This window comes from Mirounga leonina, unplaced genomic scaffold (genome assembly GCF_011800145.1).
Source record: "Mirounga leonina isolate KUSES-001 unplaced genomic scaffold, KU_Mleo_1.0 Mir_53, whole genome shotgun sequence".
Taxonomy (NCBI): Eukaryota; Metazoa; Chordata; class Mammalia; order Carnivora; family Phocidae; genus Mirounga; species Mirounga leonina.
Window position 1 is genome coordinate 21,147,735 of NW_023270807.1, and position 15,724 is coordinate 21,163,458.

General features: G+C 38.7%; 1 protein-coding gene across 1 annotated transcript in view; it reads right to left on the reverse strand.

Annotated features, from left to right (window-relative positions):
- HMGCLL1 (3-hydroxymethyl-3-methylglutaryl-CoA lyase like 1) overlaps positions 1-15,369 on the reverse strand; it is a 184,044-nt gene extending 168,675 nt beyond the window's left edge. The window contains exon 1 of the mRNA XM_034990447.1: positions 15,218-15,369. Within this exon, the coding sequence (XP_034846338.1) occupies positions 15,218-15,325 (108 nt within the window). The 5' untranslated portion in view covers positions 15,326-15,369. The remainder of the gene's footprint in view (positions 1-15,217) is intronic.
- Positions 15,370-15,724: the final 355 nt, after the last annotated feature.

A 15,724-nucleotide genomic window follows, 5' to 3' on the forward strand; every position in this document is an offset into this window, starting at 1 on the left:
GTATCATCCGGTCATTTGTAACCGACTGCAGTTTCCCTCCTTAAAGTGATAAATTAATCTAGAACCTTAATAATTATGTTAAATGCAGTTATAATAAGTGAGTACAGAACAGCTGACGTTCATACTGGTCAACAGACTGATAGGATGTAGCGTAAGAAATACCGGCTTTGGAAACTGTTACAGGTTCAAGTCCAGGGCCTCTACTAGTTATGTGGCCTACAGAGATTTTTATTAACTCTCTGAGCCTTCGTTTCCTCTTATTAAAAGTGAGCATAACGGGGGCACCTGAGTGGCTCAGTCGTTAAGCGTCTGCCTTTGGCTCAGGTCATGATCCCGGAGTCCTGGGATCAAGCCCCACCTCCGGCTCCCTGCTCAGCGGGGAATCTGCTTCTCCTCCTCCCTCTGTCTACCACTCTGCCTACTTGTGCTCTCTCTCTGTCAAATAAATAACTAAAATCTTTAAAAAAAAAAAAAAGTGAGCATAACGGGGGCACCTGAGTGGCTCAGTCGTTAAGCGTCTGCCTTCGGCTCAGGTCATGATCCCAGGGTCCTGGGATCGAGCCCCACATCGGGCTCCTTGCTCAGCGGGGAGTCTGCTCTCCCTCTCCCACTCCCGCTGCTTGTGTTCCTGCTCTAGGTCTCTGTCAAATAAATAAATAAAATCTTTAAAAAAAAAGTGAGCATAACGGGATCTTCTTTATGCAAATCTAGGAGTTCAGAAGTTAAATAAAGCCCTTAGCAAAGTCACTGGAATAAGTTCACCATCTGGTAGCGGGGTTGCTAATACTGATGCTGTGTGAGGGGCGCCTGGGTGGCTCCGTCCGTTAAGCGTCTGCCTTCGGCTGAGGTTATGATGCCAGGGTCCCGGGATCCAGCCCCACATCCGGGAGTTGGCTTCTCCCGCTCTCCCTGCTCTGCTCGTGCTGTCAACTAAATAAATAAAATGTTAAAAAAAAAAAAAAGAAATACTGATGCTGTGTGATTTCCCAAACTCCTGTTAATAATACTCTATTAACAGTTTATGTAGCATTTTCTATCTCCTGTATTCTTTCATTTGTCCCATTTGGTAAGTCAGTTGGAAATCTAGAGCAGGTATGCTAAAATACTACTATTGTCCCTAAATAATAATCTTTTATTAAGACAAATGATTGACGTTCTGTTTAACAAGTTATCACTATTCCTTTCTCACCAAAAGGTCAATATCTGTATACATTTTTTAAAGAGTAAATAGGTATTTAAGAGATCTAGCTCTCTAGAGAGGAGTATTTACAGAGGTTTGTGTTCCATCTCCTTTAGCTCAAGTTTTTCTTTCCATATTTTCTAGAGCATACATTTAGCAGAATTACATTAAATATTAAAACCGTGTCATATGGGAATGGGGACTAAGTGAGAGCAGACATTCGTGAGTGAAACTCTGAATAACTACATCTGTTTCTCCACAGGTCTTGCGAATGTCTTTTAAACACAGCCCTAAAACCTAGGCAGACAGAACTCCAGATTGCCCTCAGCTTTTGTTTGACCAGGTCCACAGCGTTCTATAAAATGCAAGATTTGAACAGTGCCATTGCATTTTTAAAAATCTGAGAATTCTCAGTCCTTAAATCAAAATTCCCAGGAAGTAGAAATTGTGTCTAAGTAAAATAAGATTCATATTTGGACTTCAACATTAACCTATATGATCAGCTTCTATTTCACAGTGAAATAAATACAGATTGAGGAAAGAATTTAGAAAGGGAATGCCAGACTCCGTACGCTCAGTGGGTTACAGATGTATGAAAGCAGTGGCACAGAGCCACCCCACTTCCTTCAAGATCCAAAAACATTTGGAAGGAAGCCCCAGAAGGAAAGATGTCTGACAGACATGTTCTCTTTGGGGTTCCCTGCCTCCTTGTTTGCCAAGCTTCCTAGACCCCATTGCTTGTTAATAAAGTTCACCAAGAAGACTTTATGAAATGCTGATTTCATAGAGTGAAACTTGTATTAAAGGCGTTTTTATGTAGTCAAAGTTTCCTGACATCTGCATTTCCCTACTTCACAAATCCAGGGAAGCGTGACTTGGAAAGTTAACGAGCGTAAGGTGACATTTGATGCACTATCAGTGGGATATTCAGCCCAAACACTGAATCCAAAACCAGAGACCGTGGCTGAGACAATGCAATAGAGAAGCTGCCTCACCCTGAGGGTATCATTATACCCCTCAGTGTGTCTACTCCTTCTCCCATAAAACGGAGATCTGAGAAGATGCATATTGTACACCGTGTGAATTAACTCAGTAAAAACAGATATGGAAAGTGAATGAAAAGCTAGATTCTACCTTCATAGCCAGGAAAGAAAAAAAAAAAAAATTAGCACCTGGATTTAAAAATCTACATTACCATCCAATGTGAAAAATAATATAGCACAGCTAAAACTACTAACTCTACAAAAGTACTACTTTTTTTTAAAGATTTTATTATTTATTGACAGAGAGAAAGCGAGAGAAGGAACACAAGCAGGGGGAGTGGGAGAGGGAGAAGCAGGCTTCCTGCTGAGCAGGGAGCCTGATGCGGGACTCGATCCCAGGACCCTGGGATCATGACCTGAGCCGAAGGCAGACGCTTAACCAACTGAGCCACCCAGGCGTCCCCCTGACTGTGATTTTAGATAACACCTCATTTACTAAGTAAAAGCCAAAAGGCTTGCCATAAAGTCCTGTATTTTTTTTTTTTTAAAGATTTCATTTTTATTTATTTGACAGAGAGAGACACAGCGAAGAGGGAACACAAGCAGGGGGAGTGGGAGAGGGAGAAGCAGGCTTCCAGCTGAGCAGGGAGCCCGATGCGGGGCTCGATCCCAGGACCCTGGGATCATGACCTGAGCCAAAGGCAGACGTCTAACGACTGAGCCACCCAGGTGCCCCCAAAAGTACTATTTTTGATATTACTTGTGCCAATCACAAAGTCCGTTAATTTGGCAGAAAGCACCTGAAGTTTGCTGTATTTAACACGTAGAAACGATTTAGTTCCAGAAACATATTAAAAAGATCTGAGTATTTAGGTCTCCTGGATAACAGAAAGGAGAATCAAATATAGTTTCATCTCTAAGATCTCAGTTTCACACTAAAAATATTGTGTATTTAATATAAAGATACTTCCATCTATTCAAAAATATTTGATGGGGAACTCTACTTCTAAGTGGAAGATGGGCCCACTAAGCACTATACAGGGATTGGGGCTGGCAGAGGGAGAGGTGACCATAAGCCAAATACTCGTAAGATTCACCACTTGCAAAACATAAGCATCCATTTTCAAATCAAACATGAAAAAAACTAGTAAGGCAATTTTTAAGATTGGGGCCTTTAAATTCTTTTTCCCTATAAGAGACAATAGACCAGATAGAGGATCCAGATGTAGGTTGATAGGAATATTTCTGTGTCTGAGTATATGCATAACTAAATGGATAACTCTCCATGACTTTATTACATTAAGTCTGCCGATAAATGTTCAATCGTCTTATTCTGACCCGGAATGCCTTCTATCTATGCAAATCCCATTTGACGTCCAATCTACCTCCAACACAAAGACTATTATCATCCTCATGGATTCGCCCTGCACTGCATTAGAACCTATTTGCAGGCTTGTGTTTGTAACGGAGTTTCAATCAAGGAATGTAGGAAAAAGCAGGATTCAAATAAAAAGCAGGATGAAGAAATGAGCTTTCAGGAGACAGCAATGAAAAATGAACACATGGCCTGAATAGTGCTGTTGGGATGGAAGCTCTAGTGCTTCTATCTCCCTTTCTTGCCCACCAGGGTCCTTGGCACCTTGCTAGCATCTGAGAGCTGGAGCTCAGCCCTTCCGCTCTCTAAACCAGGGAAGGAAGTATCAGCTCCTCTTATCAAAATCATGTTTGTAATGCACAGCTCTGGTCCCTTCACTTATGTAGAAAGTAGTTTTTGTTTACATTTTATATTTTTCAGAGAGCCTTCCCACTACTTTGCTTTCCTTTACATTATTACTAGGCTTTCATATAAATGAGGAATGTCTAAAAAATATAAACATCTATAAACTTGAATAATTTTCTAAATTATCTTCACATAAAAGTCTCTTCATATGAAGTCTGATTTTAGAATGCATGTTTTGGGAACAAGATCTGCAAACCAGTATTATTTTCCAAAGAAAAGAACATAAAAATTGGCCCCAAATTGGTCAGATGTAGAAGAAATGCAACAACACCTCAGTGTTCCCTTAGGAATGAATTCTGATCACTTAGAAAAGGATCATCCAAAGGGGAAGATGGCAAATTTCTGGTAATTTAAAGACTTAACTCCTGTCTGTCGAGTAGTAAGGATTAGGGTCTATAGTGTTGAAAATATGCCAACGTTCAGAAATGTCCCGGATGGTTGTTGAGAACCGTGCTCATTAAAGCATCCCCATGTAACTATCCACCAAGGATAACAAAATCAAACCTCCACCGGCACAGGAAGATAATCTGGGTGCCAGAGGCAGCTAAGTATACAAATAAAGAGTGCAAGTCCTGCTTAAAGCATTTCTATGTACTTATCTTTTCAGTGTAGTCTTGACCAAACAAAATATTTCCAGAGGTTAAATTCTGCTCACCTGTGAAACAGCCAATTTGCATCTCCCACTTAGACTAACAATAGAGAGACTGGCAGGAGGAAACTGGGAATCTATCTATATGCTGCTTTTATTATTAGGGCTTCAAGCAGGCTGGACACTTTCAAATCAGAATTTCTGTTAAAAATAATATTCCCCAAATATACGATTCTGCTTTAGCTCTTTTACTATGATCTGTTCCATGAGAGTGACCTATAAAGTCATGGTTCTGCACAGTCTAGCCCCTTAGTTGAGGAAAAATAAGAAACAAAAATAAAAGCTAAACTTGGAAAGGGAGAATCAAGGAGAGAAGAAAGGGTCAGGGAAAGTTACAGCACAGAGTGAATAAGCATAAAGAAAGCCAGAAGACTTGGAGGAGCTCACAGCTAATGAAAAAAACAAGAACATAGAGTGGGGGGAGGGAAGGATGTGAAAGCCAGCTGGAATAAGAGAAAGCAAGAAATACAGGAGCCAACAGAAATCCAAGGACAGAAAGTATTGGAGATTGAAGGGAACAGGAAATTTATTGGAAACCAAGTTGTTTTTCCTTTTGTATCCAATGCAATTCTATTCCAGGCAGAACTCTAGTCTCAACCTCAAAGAGGACAGAAGGGAAGTTGAAACTCATAGGAGTCTTTCCTGGACAGCGGCCAGGAGCTCTGGAAAGACAGATTAGAAAAAAACATGATATGACAGCAGACCCTCTGAAAGCAGATATGGGGGGGAGGGGTGGCAGTCTCACCCGGCACATGATTTTCAAAAATCAAACTAAACAAAACAAAAGTAAAAACAGTGATAGTTTGGCTCCATCTCAGAGCTACTGAATAAGAATTTCTGGTACATTTAATAAACACCTCAGGGTAAATCTTATCACCGGAAAAGTCGAGGAAACACCGATTTAGTAGTAGTAATAGAGGGCTCTGAAACTAGAGCTGCCTGAATTTCATTCCGAGCTCTGCTAGTCATTAGCTGTGGACCATGAACAAATTATTTCACCTTTCTGCATCCCAAATATTCAGTTTATAAAGTGGATTGTTGGGAGCATTAAATGAGGTTTTGTACAGAAAGCAGTTAGGCAGGACCTAGCACATATTGAACACTCCACAGCGGTAGCTCTAGAACTATGAAAGTACTCTGAATAGAGAACTCATACAAAATAATGTGTCTTAATTGATTAAAAAGTAAAATATGAAAAAGGAATAAAAAGGCGCATCTTAGATGCAGTATGCATGGGATGAAGTACACATGGGAGCATTCTTCCCAACTGTACAGAGACCAAGCCACAACCATCAGGGTTTCTGCTCTTGGTCTCACCATTCACTAGTTGGGAATCAACATGTAAACAACCTTGACAAAGTTTGTTTTTTTTTTTTCAAACGCATATATCAGTCAATTCAAATTAGAGGGGACTCCAAGATTTGGAGTCTCTATGCTCGAGGGAGGACGACTCTCTTGAAATGCAATAAATCCAGGACTTGGCTGATGTGGAGATACCCAAAGAGAACCACATCCATCACAAGACTGTTGAGGATCAAACACAAGGTAACCCACCTTATTTCACAATCCTGTTTTCTTTAGTCATTTTCCCATATATTATTCTCAACAACCATCTCTTTCCTCTGTAGAACCCCATGTAGTTCTAGGCCTTTTTTGTTATGTGAAGACTCAAGTTCTTTCTTTTTCTATCTGGAAACTCAGCTCTGTAGTAAAAAGCTCCACCATGTTCACAGCCTCTTTACTGAACATTCCCATCATCTTATGGCCTTAAATAAAGACTTGATCACCCTTATAGAAAGCACCTGCCCAGTAACCCTCTCATGTAGAGACTGCTTAGCTTTCTAGACCTTGCTTAGTGACCAGAAGTATGGATGGTATCTGCAGTTTCTATTACTTCCTGAAAACTGTCACTCTTTATTTGTATGAAAACTCCTATTCCTTTGAGATCCATGTGATTTGGCCATACGGCCCTTTAGCCCTTTTTGAGGACTTGTATCCCTTATATACCGAAGCCATTAGAACTTAGTTTGCCATTGTTTTCTTACTCCCCAATTTTGACATTATTCTGCAGTTTACTCAATGTCCTGGTGAATCTTCTATCCAATATTTGATTTCCACTGAAATTTACTGGATTTTACTTTAGTTGAGCCATTAATTCACATGGTCATATGAAGGGCTTATTACTGCTTGTGACTGCTCACTTATTACGATTCTGACCACAAATATTTTCAACTTTCTAATTTTGTTGTGCCCGTGACTAAAATCTTAGGCTTCATCAGTACTACAAGTCTTTGGAACTCTACTTCCACCTACCTGTGAGATATCTTAGGTTAACAAAGAGAGTCTCGAGAACGGCAATATACCTGGTAACATGCTATCTGAGGACCCATGGTGTAATAGTAATGAAACAGACATTTTCCTTAATATGAAGAAGTTCACTCTGTGAAATACATCTTTTGTTCCAAACAAGCATATTAATTTAAATATAAAATAAGAACACCAAAAAAGTATAAATAGCCTCAAAGATAAGAAATATAAAGTGGTGACTGAGGCTGACAGATATGGCAGAAAATAGGATAAACATATCAAGAGTCACACATAATCACATGTAATTAAAGGTAAATTCACCTAATTAAGGATAGAGACAATCAGATAAGCAGCTCAGCTTATAAGAGACACAATTTAAAGCAAAATGACAGAGAAATGGATGTGAACTGTCTTAAGGCATTTTTAAGATGACTAAAATTACATGAGCTAAATATTCAAATAAAGAAAATTAAAATGTTAATTCAGAAAACAGAAATGCAGGATTTTTTTCAAATAGAAATCAGTTGTTAGCACGTCATACATATGCTCAAAGATACAAACATACACATATAGAAGAGAGGATCTGCAAACCTACAAAATACTTTTCAAATCAACTGATAAAATATGTTGATTTCTACCAAGAAAGAGAAAGAATTAACCAGGAATGAATTAAGGCAATGAAAAAGATTAAAACGAAAAGGTTAATGACAATAAAATTTGTTTACCAACTCCATGTCATTAAAAAAAAAAATCAAAAGATTTGAGATAAACTTTTATCAATAGACACAAAATACCATAAAGGGACTATCCATTTAATCATTCATTGATTCATTCAACAAACTTTACTGAACTATGTCACACAGAAGGAGTAAATAGTATATTGCTCCTCTAAAGCCAGATATTGAAGTTGAGCATAATTTTACTTATTTTTAAAATCTCTTCTTTCATAATTCTTATTTATAGTGAAAACCATTGGAATAGTCTGTTTTTCCATGAAGTAGTAGTTTCTCATAAAAAAGCCAATCTTTGAATTCCTTGAGTTTTAAATTGTTATTCTATACAAACTCTCAGCTGTAAGACAAATAAGTTCTGGAAATCTAATGTATAGCATAGTGATTATAGTTAATAATACTGCATTATATACTTGAAAGTTGCTAAGGATGTAGGTATTATATTTTCTCACCCCAAAAAGGAAATTGTAAATTCTGTTATGGGACTCAGATGCTAGCTAATGCTAAGGTGGTAATCATCGTGCAATATGTAAGTGTATCAAATCTGTACACCTTAAACTTATACAATGCTATATGTTAATTATATCTCATAAAGCTGGGAAGATAAATAGTTACTCTAAACAGTTTGTATATTATCTGGAATGTAACTACCTCAAAATTTTTGTAATATGGTAAATTAACATATTTTTACAACTCCAATTACATTGCATAATTGTTTTGTTTTCTTACATTTTCCCTCTTATATTGTTAGTATTTCAACTAGCTTGTTCAGAGTGAATTTCTGAGAACAACCAGAAAATCTGGACAAAATATTAATGAAAACACTTGTCTGATACCCTCAGAGAGTTGCCAAGGTAGTGAGTACTTAAGTGGCCAATATACCAAATATATATGCAGAAGAAAAACAAAGTGGTAAGACCAACACTGATCATGACTTCCTCTTGAAATATTTGCCAATTCAATAGTAGCAGTTGAGAAGATCATCAGAGCTTCTAGAAGTCTTAGAGGCTGAGGAGAAAATACTTTGATTTTAGGTCCCAGCTAGGGGATACCCTGGTAAACACTCTAGGCTTTTCAGTTAGAACCCCTGAACAGTGACAAAATGAAAGGGTGAAGAGAAAAAGACAAATCCTCACAAGTACAGTGGGCCCAGACTCAAATCAGCTAAGCATCTGATTGGCTTAAGGTAAGCTATCCTTATACTATTTGCTAAAAGCTAAAGATAATCCTTTCTGCATCTCACAACTATTAGAACAGCTACTTTAAAAAATCCAAGAAATAAGTGTTGTGAAGGATGGTGTGGGGAGAGGGGAGATCCCTCCTGTACCATTGGTGGGAACATAAATTGGTGCAGCCCCTTGGAAAACAGTATGGAGGGTCCTCCAAAAATTAAAAATAGAACTGCCATATGATCCAGCAATTCCACTTCTAAGTATCCAAATGAAATCACTATATTTAAAAAGTACCTGCACCCCCATGTTCACTGCACCATCATTTACAATAGCCAACATTAGTGTCCATCAACAGATGAATGAATAAGATGTAGTAGATATATAGAGGCATATTTTTTAGCTTTAAAATAAAAAAAAATCCTGTCATTTGTGACAAGATGGATAGACATTAAGGGCATTATGCTCAACAAAATAAGTCAGGCAGAGAAAGACAAATACAGTGAGGTATCATTTATATGTGGAATCTAAAAAAAGCAAACTCATAGATACAGAGAACAGATTGTTGCCAGAGGTGGAGGTGGGGCAGGGAGGGCAAACAAGGGGAAGTAGGTAAATGGGGGGGGGGAAAAGAACCCTTTCTGGAGAAGGATAATTTGAGGTGTCTCAAGTTAGGTCTATAATTTTCATTTCAGGTGTCTAACACACAAAGATCAGTAAGCATTCCAAGAGGAAAGATACATAAATAAATAAGACCCACTAGAGATCCAAATATTGGAGTTATCATAGAACTTAATACTGATAAATACTCAAGAATTCATGACAAGATGGAAAATTATGGCAAAGAAAAAATTGTTTTGAAAAACAACATAGAAATGCATCAACTCAAAAATATAAAATTAAACTCAATACATTAGATTAACAGCAAATTACAACTGAAGAGAATTAGTGAAATGGAATACAAGAAGAAAATATTCAGACTGAACATGGAGGAAAAAAAGGTGAAAAAGACAAAAATGAGTGTAAGAACTAGATGGAGCACAGGGAAAGTTCTAAGATTTTTCAAATGATAAGCCCAAGTGGAGGGATTAAAAAAGAAACAGAGCAATACTTAAGGAGAAATGGTTGAAAATTTTCTAAAACCTATGAAAGCCAATAAAGCATGGAGCCATAGATCCAAAAAATGCTATAAACCACTGGCAAATGCAAAGAAAATTAAATCTAGGCACATCATAGTCATACTGTGAAAAACCAAAGACAATGAGAAGACTCATTATCATCAAAGAAGCAAAAATAAGCCTAAAAGTTCATTTCATTATCTCTGGCTTCCATTACATCTCTTGAGAAATCTACATTTTGTGCTGTTGTCATGCATTTTAATTCTTTATGTGGACTATATATTCATGGTCAGTATTAACTTACAATTATGTACATCATTTATCAAAATAAATGTAATTTCAAACAAAAATGAAAAAAATCATCAGATTTTTACTAAAGAATGTAGGAAAAAAACTACTTCTAGCCGAAGGAAAATAATTTCAGATGGAAAAATGGAGATGAAGGAAGGAAGGAAGACCAAAGGAAAAAAATCTATTCTAAATATAAAATGTATATCAACTATATACATATAGACAAATATAAAATTAACATATACAACAAAATATGAAAAGCAGAAGTCAGTAATGGAGCTAAAATACTATATTTGCATGTTTAATAAGTTGCAAAGATACCAATGTATGTAATATTTTAATAAGTCCAGGTCATGTGTTGACATCTTATACATAGCAACAAAGAGTATAGTAAAAACAGTATATAATTAAGCTCTGGTGGAGGAAAATGACTAAAAATAGGTCACTCAAAAGAAGCTATAAAAGGAGAAAAAGGGGGGGAAAGCATAATAGGAGGAAAAGGGAAAAGAACACTTGAGACAAATAAAAAAAACAGTGGGATGATGCCTTGATTCTTTTCTGAAAATTCCTCTCCAGTCATCCTAAAGTATTTAGTAAATGTACTAACAACTGCATAGCTGCAAACTAAAAAGCATACAGTCACATTATCCTCGGATTAAATTTATGCAGAAATATATTTAGGTTAGATTCCTGAGAACTTTTAATACCAAATACTTTCTTTGAATCATAATTTTTGCTGAGAGCAAATGTAACTTAAAGGATTCAGGATATAATGTACAATAACTATAAGTTTAATGTCACATAATCTACAATTTTGCTTTTATACATCTACTGCATTTCAAATATTGCTTGTATTAGAATTTAGGCCCTAGAGAACTTTATTGTCACACAGGGTATTAATAAATGAAAAAAATGTAGCTACTGCTTTAGCAGCACTTGCAAATCAGAAAGCAATTGCTTTACCAGGTACCTTACATTTAATCAAAACCTTGAAATATACCAATTTTAACAGAGACAAACATAGAAAATAAAGCAGGCCTGAAAAGATAGCTTGAACCAGAGGATGATCAATTTTCACCTCCTGGTCTCTGAAAGGAATCTTCTGCAAAATTAGTGTCATTAGCAAAAAATTAGAGACTCAAAAATTTAATTTGTGAGGGGCGCCTGGGTGGCTCAGTCGTTAAGCGTCTGCCTTCAGCTCAGGTCATGATCCCAGGGTCCTGGGATCGAGCCCCGCATCGGGCTCCCTCCCCCTCCCCCTGCTTGTGTTCCTGCTCTCGCTGTCTCTCTGTCAAATAAATAAATCTTAAAAAAAAAAATTTAATTTGTGGAGCTATGGTACAATAAACCTTTTATTCACACTGACCTATTTTGTATTGGATAATAAATTGTTAAACTTCAAATGTATGTGTGTCTGTTTTTACACATACACACACCCAGTATTTATTTTTCATCCTAATAATTTATCAGGGATATATTATTATCTCTCACATATAAACTGAAATTTTAAGATCTAGCCAGGATATTGCCTGCACAAACTCACAGGATGAATTGGTAGCCGAAAAAGATCTAGGTTCCCAATCTTCTATTGCCTAGCACAGGATTCTTTCAAAATAGAATATTCTATCTGTCCCAACAGTTACCAAATTGTTTCAAATTCCAGAGGTCCTGCTCGTGATTCTCTGCCAGATTTTACAGTGATTTGTTAAGCACTGTGCTGTCTCATCAACACACCCCAGAATCCATTTTCAGCTCTTCTCCCTCAAAGCCTAACTCCTGTGAGATGAAAAGGTAAGACACCAACAGGAATAATATCCATCTTCTATCACTAAGACCAAACTGTATTGACATCAAGTATTCATTATCATCACATTAGCATTCACTTAACGAATATTTATCATTGTACCACAATGTACAAATCATTGATTTGGCAAGTGCTACGAAGAATTTCATGGTCCCCATAAGCAGGAGATAAACATTCACTCATTTGTTCATTAAGTATTTACTGGCCGTGAAAGACTAACCAGACATTCTGTTAGTTGCTGAGAATGGCGGGTGTTTCCCTTACTTTTATGATGCCTAGACTCTGGTAGGGAACTAGACATCAAATAATCACAAAAATAGGTAATTCATATTATATATAATGAACTGTGTACTGAGCCATATAGGATAACAAGAGCTGCTTGCCTTAAGAGTCTGGGAAAGAGTTCATGGGAAGGTAACATTTAAGACCCGAAGGGTGAACAGAAGTTAATTCGTTAAAAATAGTCTTCCCAGCAGAGGGTAAAACAAAGACCATGGCTCCAGAGGAAACATTATTAAGAATTCAAAGAGGGTCAGGGCGCCTGGGTGGCTCAGTTGGTTAAGCGACTGCCTTCGGCTCAGGTCATGATCCTGGAGTCCCGGGATCGAGTCCCGCATCGGGCTCCCTGCTCGGCAGGGAGCCTGCTTCTCCCTCTGACCCTCCCCCCTCTCATGTGCTCTCTCTTTCTCTCATTCTGTCTCAAATAAATAAATAAAATCTTAAAAAATATATATTAAAAAAAAAAGAATTCAAAGAGGGCCACAGTGGCAAGAACAAGAGAATACCTTAAGATGATGTTGCAGAGAGATGCAATGCAAATAACAGGGAAAGCTTCAGAGACACATTGAAAGTTTTGGTATTCATTCCTAAAAATAAGAGACATGCATACAAGGCTATAAAATGGGGGGTCAGCAGGATTCCATTTGAAATAGAGAACATCTCCCAACTGGCTACATGGGTGTTGAAGAAGGACTGCAATCATCTAGTAGTCCATGAGAGAAAATGCCATTTTAAAATTGATAGTAGGAGTAAAGTTGGAAAAAAAAGATGGATTTGAGAGAAATTTAAGAGGTAAAATTGCAGGACTTAGTGATACTTTGGATGTGGGGAAATGAAAATGAAGAGCTCTTGCCTTGTGGCGTATAGAACCGAACAGATTGTGATGGTTTCCTGAGATAGCAAATACTGGAGAAGGTCTGGGGTTGAAGGAAGGAGAATGTGAATCCAATTTTGGAAATGTTGAGTTTGAATTGCTTTTGAAATATCCAAGTGATTATGTCCAGTGAGCAGCTGAACATCAGGACTGGAGCCTAAGAAGGAGATAGGAATATAAATCTGGAGAACACAAATATATAAACAGTAACTGAAACCGTGAGTGTGGATACAAAGTCATGAGGAACCTGGTCAATTACCAGACAGCGATAGGCCACTGAGTCCGTCTGGTGCCAGACCAAGGAACCAGAGACTCCGTAGGGCTTAAAGCAGTTACAGGTGTTATTAAACAGATGCCAAAGAAGATCAACTTCAATGAGTCAAGTGTGGGATGTCAATGGTGCGGAGTTCAAATAAGGCAAGATATAAAAAACTACAATTCAACGAGTGGGACTGAAACAGAATGATGCATAAAATGCCATGGAAGCACAGAAATGGGGCATTAACTCTGGGTGGAGCAAAGAGTTGGTTAAAGGAAGTAACATTTAAGCTGTGTTTGAAAAATGAGTAAGAGTTTCCCAGGCAAAGAAGTCAGGGGAAGAAGTCACTATTTAGTGAAGGTATAGCTGTTTCTCACACTCCTTGTCATTTTTGACGACCCGCTTCCACTTCTTAACAGGGCAAAGTAGACAGTCTCAAGTAGCAGCCTAGTCTCCATCACTGCCCCCACAGCTCACAAAACCAGAACATGAGGGAGAGAAATACAATGTTAACACAGCAACAAACATCACGTAAAGTCTCAGAGTTACGGAAGAAAAGAGGATTCCTGATTCTCTAACAGACTGAATATGAAAGTTTAAAAAAAAGTTATAAAAGCAAAGTTATAATAGCAAAAAATCAAATTAGAATGCAGAAAAATTAAATAGACATGCGAATATATGAGAAGAATCTTTCCCTCTCATGCATTTTCAGCAACAGGCTTCAAGCCAGATGACCATGACCATCTTTTAAGTAATGAGGAGCAATGTATCTTCTGATTGGTTTTGAAAGAATCCACAAATGCTGAATTCCTATTTGTAGAACTAAGATCACAATTTCACATACTGATACACTAAGCTGAGAATACACTAAATGTAAAACTACAGGAAAAATGGATACCTAGTATTAGAAGAGCTGATTTAAAGCCACATAATCAAATTATGTTTACCCACTGAAATATTATAATTAACCCAAGTTATTATGCTGTTCACAAGATGAATCAGGGATAAACATTTTTGCATCCAGCAAAAAAAAAAATCAAAAAAGAGTGAAACCCTTATACTGCCCCTTCATTTTTCCATGCTTTAACATTCACATAACAATCGTCACTGTTACTACTTGGTGAAATTTTAAATTTTGAGCTCTTTTAAAGGAAAAGCAAATTTCTTTTTTCATTTACCTGACATTTGTTTGAGAATGCATTAAGCTGCAAACACGTGGATCCAATTAAGTTGCCTATTGTCTTAAAGCATTCAGGAATCACAGGGGCATCAATTTTGGTTTGAAATTGCTGTTATTTACAATCTTTTTCAAGCTTATTCAAGTGTGTTGAAGCATAAATACATTAGGGATAATTAATGATATGCTAGATAATTTCACCCTACGATGTTTTCCTAGCCGTATATGTTGGATTCATTCCTCTTTCTGCCACACATTGTCCCCTTTGTTACACGGTACAGGGAAGGAACTGAAAATAAAGGCACTATCCCTGGCGGAAAGCCAAGAGATACGCATATTCTATAATGCAGCCCCTCCAGGGGGAAAACAGAGAAGCAGCAGTTTCCTTTAGGCGTCCCGCAAAAGGCCACAGGTAGGGACTTTGCTGGGTCTGAGCTATAGAGGCGGGTCTACATGTTCACAGCACAGAGATGATGGGGAACCTTTTAGGAGGTGAGGCCTAACAAGACGGAACTGCTGCAGGGAGGGCCCTGCGGTGCGGTGGTGACACAACAGGGAGAGAGACCAGCCGGCTGTGTGCAAAAGGGTGGGGACACCCTGGGCCGCGAGGTGGTACCTGCGCAGGGTCGAGTGCCCCAGCCACTGAATCCCCGATCCAGAGATGCTCCCGGAGAAGCTGCTGGTAGCTGAGGCAGTGCTTCACCGCAGATGGCACATTCCCCATGGCAGGGCCTGGGACTGCAGACGGAGATAGGAGGGCGCCAGGAGCCGGGAGGAGAGGGATGCGGAGCGAGCCGCGCCAGCCCAGAGCGCGCCCCTCCGGGCCACGGGCGGCGAGCACCAGCCCTGCTCCGCGCACTGCGTCGGCGCCGAGATGGTGGGGAGCGGGCCACACTCGCGGCGGCGCCCGGGGCAGGGAGTGCGGGAGGCACCTGCGGCGGGCGTCCGCAGCAGCCGGAACCGAGAAGAAAAGGAACTGAGCCCAAGGATGTTCAGGTGTGGCTCATTTTCCTTTCTGCGCTGAGCTTGCGGGGCTCTCTGCACACGCCCCACTTACCGACTTCTCACCTGGTTCAGATCCTAAGAGAAAGGGTGTAAATAAAGGGAAGGGCGCATGCGTTTT